At 40.0% G+C, this 2,500-nt stretch overlaps 1 protein-coding gene across 1 annotated transcript in view; it reads left to right on the top strand.

The window, feature by feature from the left end:
- Positions 1-2,500, top strand: part of LOC107739973 (fibrillin-2-like) — a gene marked incomplete at its 5' end in the record, with an annotated part of 20,186 nt that overhangs the window by 14,616 nt on the left and 3,070 nt on the right. The window contains 3 exons of the mRNA XM_016552242.1: positions 1,392-1,649; positions 1,752-1,871; positions 2,495-2,500. The exon at positions 2,495-2,500 is cut by the window's right edge and continues 226 nt beyond it. Of these exons, the coding sequence (XP_016407728.1) occupies positions 1,392-1,649; positions 1,752-1,871; positions 2,495-2,500 (384 nt within the window). The remainder of the gene's footprint in view (positions 1-1,391; positions 1,650-1,751; positions 1,872-2,494) is intronic.

The raw sequence follows: 2,500 nt of genomic DNA on the forward strand, positions 1-2,500 counted from the left end.
TAAAATAAAACTACTTTAAAAATTCAAAACTATAATAACCTTGACACACACACACACTCACACTCTCACACACACACTCACTGTCTCACACACACACACACACACTCACACTCTCACACACACACACAATACACACACACACACACTCACTGTCTCACACACACACACTCACTGTCTCACACACACACACTCACTGTCTCACACACACACACTCACTGTCTCACACACACACACTCACTGTCTCACACACACACACTCACTGTCTCACACACACACACAGCAGAGAAAAAAATGCTGAATGCAGATAGTCAGGTATAGTTAGACTAGTAAACTAAATAGACGTTTAGAAGGGATTAGGCACACTTCCCGTATACCTGAAGTGTTAATGGTGTCATTTGTGTAAACTAGTAGTTCATATTTGCTATGTTATCTAAAAGACCTGTCAGAAATTAGGAATAAAAACGCTGGCATTTTTTTTGTTGGAATTAGTTGTGATACTCTTTGATATTTGTGTTTAGGTTATTATTTATTCTCTTGAGATAATTTTATCAGATTTTTTAAATCCGTTTTTTTCTTTTATATTTTTTTCAGTTGTACTTATTTTATTAATATAGTATATATATATTTTTGTATTATATTAATTTTTTTCCTTTCCTTTACTTCACGCTTTTTAAATATTTATTTGTTTTTGTAGTTTGTAAGCCCGTCATATTGTTAAGTAGACTGTAATTTGAAAGCCATCTTGTTGTAATATAGTGTTATTTTAGTATCATTGCCATTAGTTTTTATAAATATTTTTAATTAGTTTTTATTTTTATATTTTTTATTTTAAATTTAGTTGAAAGTTTAGTTAATTTGTCGTCTTTGTGATTTTTATTAGCTTTTTTTATGCCGATATATTTTTTATTCTTATTTCATTTTCAGTTTTAGTACTTCAAGTTAACTACATGAAAATAAAATGTTGCCTTTGCAACTAGCTACAATAAGTCTGTTTTATATTTTATTTTATTTTATTTCAGTTAACTCTTTATTTTATTTAAAGTATCGAAAATGTTTTTTTTATGGTTTACATTTTTTTAAAATATTAACCCCAGTAAAATAGAAAAAAAAAAGGATTTTAGCACAGTTTCATCTGTCACCTTGGAAATTCAGTTCAGTTCATTTCAGTGTCTCCTGAATGAATACCGTGGTACGTGTCCAAATACCCTGGTACTGCGCACTAGTTCTGAGCAGATGTTGTGGAAGGCGCTCTGATGATGATGTCACGTCTGCAGCTCCAGCCGTCTGGTGCCACGGTGACCCAGCTGTCAGTTGTTATGGGATGTACCGGTTCTGTTGCCGTGGTTACAGCAGCTGGTGTTTAGATGAGATCCATTAGCTGAAGTAAACAGCTGTAAAACACAAACCCAGCACTGTGTCCTCAAGCACTTCCCTTTCCTGTCCCGACGCTAATATCATGATCAACATTCATAGATCATTGAGTGATGAACTGTGTGTGCGTGTGTGTGTGTGTGAGACAGATAATAATGAGTGCAACACTGAACCGGGTCTCTGCGGTCCGAACGGAGTGTGTCAGAACAGCCCCGGCAGCTTCAACTGTGAGTGTCAGAGAGGATTCACCCTCGACCCCAACGGACAGCACTGTGAAGGTACACATACACACACACACACACACACACACACACACACATATGCACACACACATCAAAGGTCTCACTAATACGGTGTGTGTGTGTATGTGTGTGTGTCAGACATGGACGAGTGTGTGGGGAATCATCGCTGTCAGCACGGCTGTCAGAATCTGGTGGGCGGCTACAGATGCAGCTGTCCGCAGGGATACCTGCAGCATTACCAGTGGAACCAGTGCGTCGGTGAGACACCTTCACCTGTCTGTCTATCTCTGACTGTCTGTCTATCTGTCTCTCTCTGTCTATCTCTCCGTCTGTCTGTCCATCTGTCTCTCTCTGTCCGTCTATCTGTCTGTCTGTGTCCATCTGTCTGTCTGTCTATCTGTCCATCTGTCTGTCTTTGTCTGTCCGTTTGTCTGCCTGTCTGTCCACCTGTCCGTCTCTCCATCTGTTTGTCTTATCTGTATGTCTATATGTTCGCCTGTCTGTTTGTCTGATTTGATTCCGAATTACAAGTTTTCAATTGGATTATAGCCATTGATCTTGGGATTTAAGAATCAATATCAGTTCCTCAAAATAAGAATCGATTCAAACAGGAAATCAAGACAATGTCATCCCAGTCTGTGTGTGTGAGGTTAGTGGTTTCCCATCATCCTGTGTGTGGTCTGTCGGTCTGTGACTGGACGCTCGGCTCTTCCTGTGCTGATTAAAGTCTCCTGATCTTTGGTGTGAATCCAGCTGGTCCTCGTGCTCCGGCAGACACTGGGTCTGCTCACTGAGAGACTGCGAGTGTGAATGTAGGTCAGCGGAACGGCGCTGTGGGAACCGGCCTGACCTTTGACCCCTGTGTATGTCTGTGTGTCCAGATGAGA

Source organism: Sinocyclocheilus rhinocerous, unplaced genomic scaffold (genome assembly GCF_001515625.1).
Source record: "Sinocyclocheilus rhinocerous isolate Xijiao unplaced genomic scaffold, SAMN03320098_v1.1 scaffold3689, whole genome shotgun sequence".
In the NCBI taxonomy this organism is placed as follows: domain Eukaryota; kingdom Metazoa; phylum Chordata; class Actinopteri; order Cypriniformes; family Cyprinidae; genus Sinocyclocheilus; species Sinocyclocheilus rhinocerous.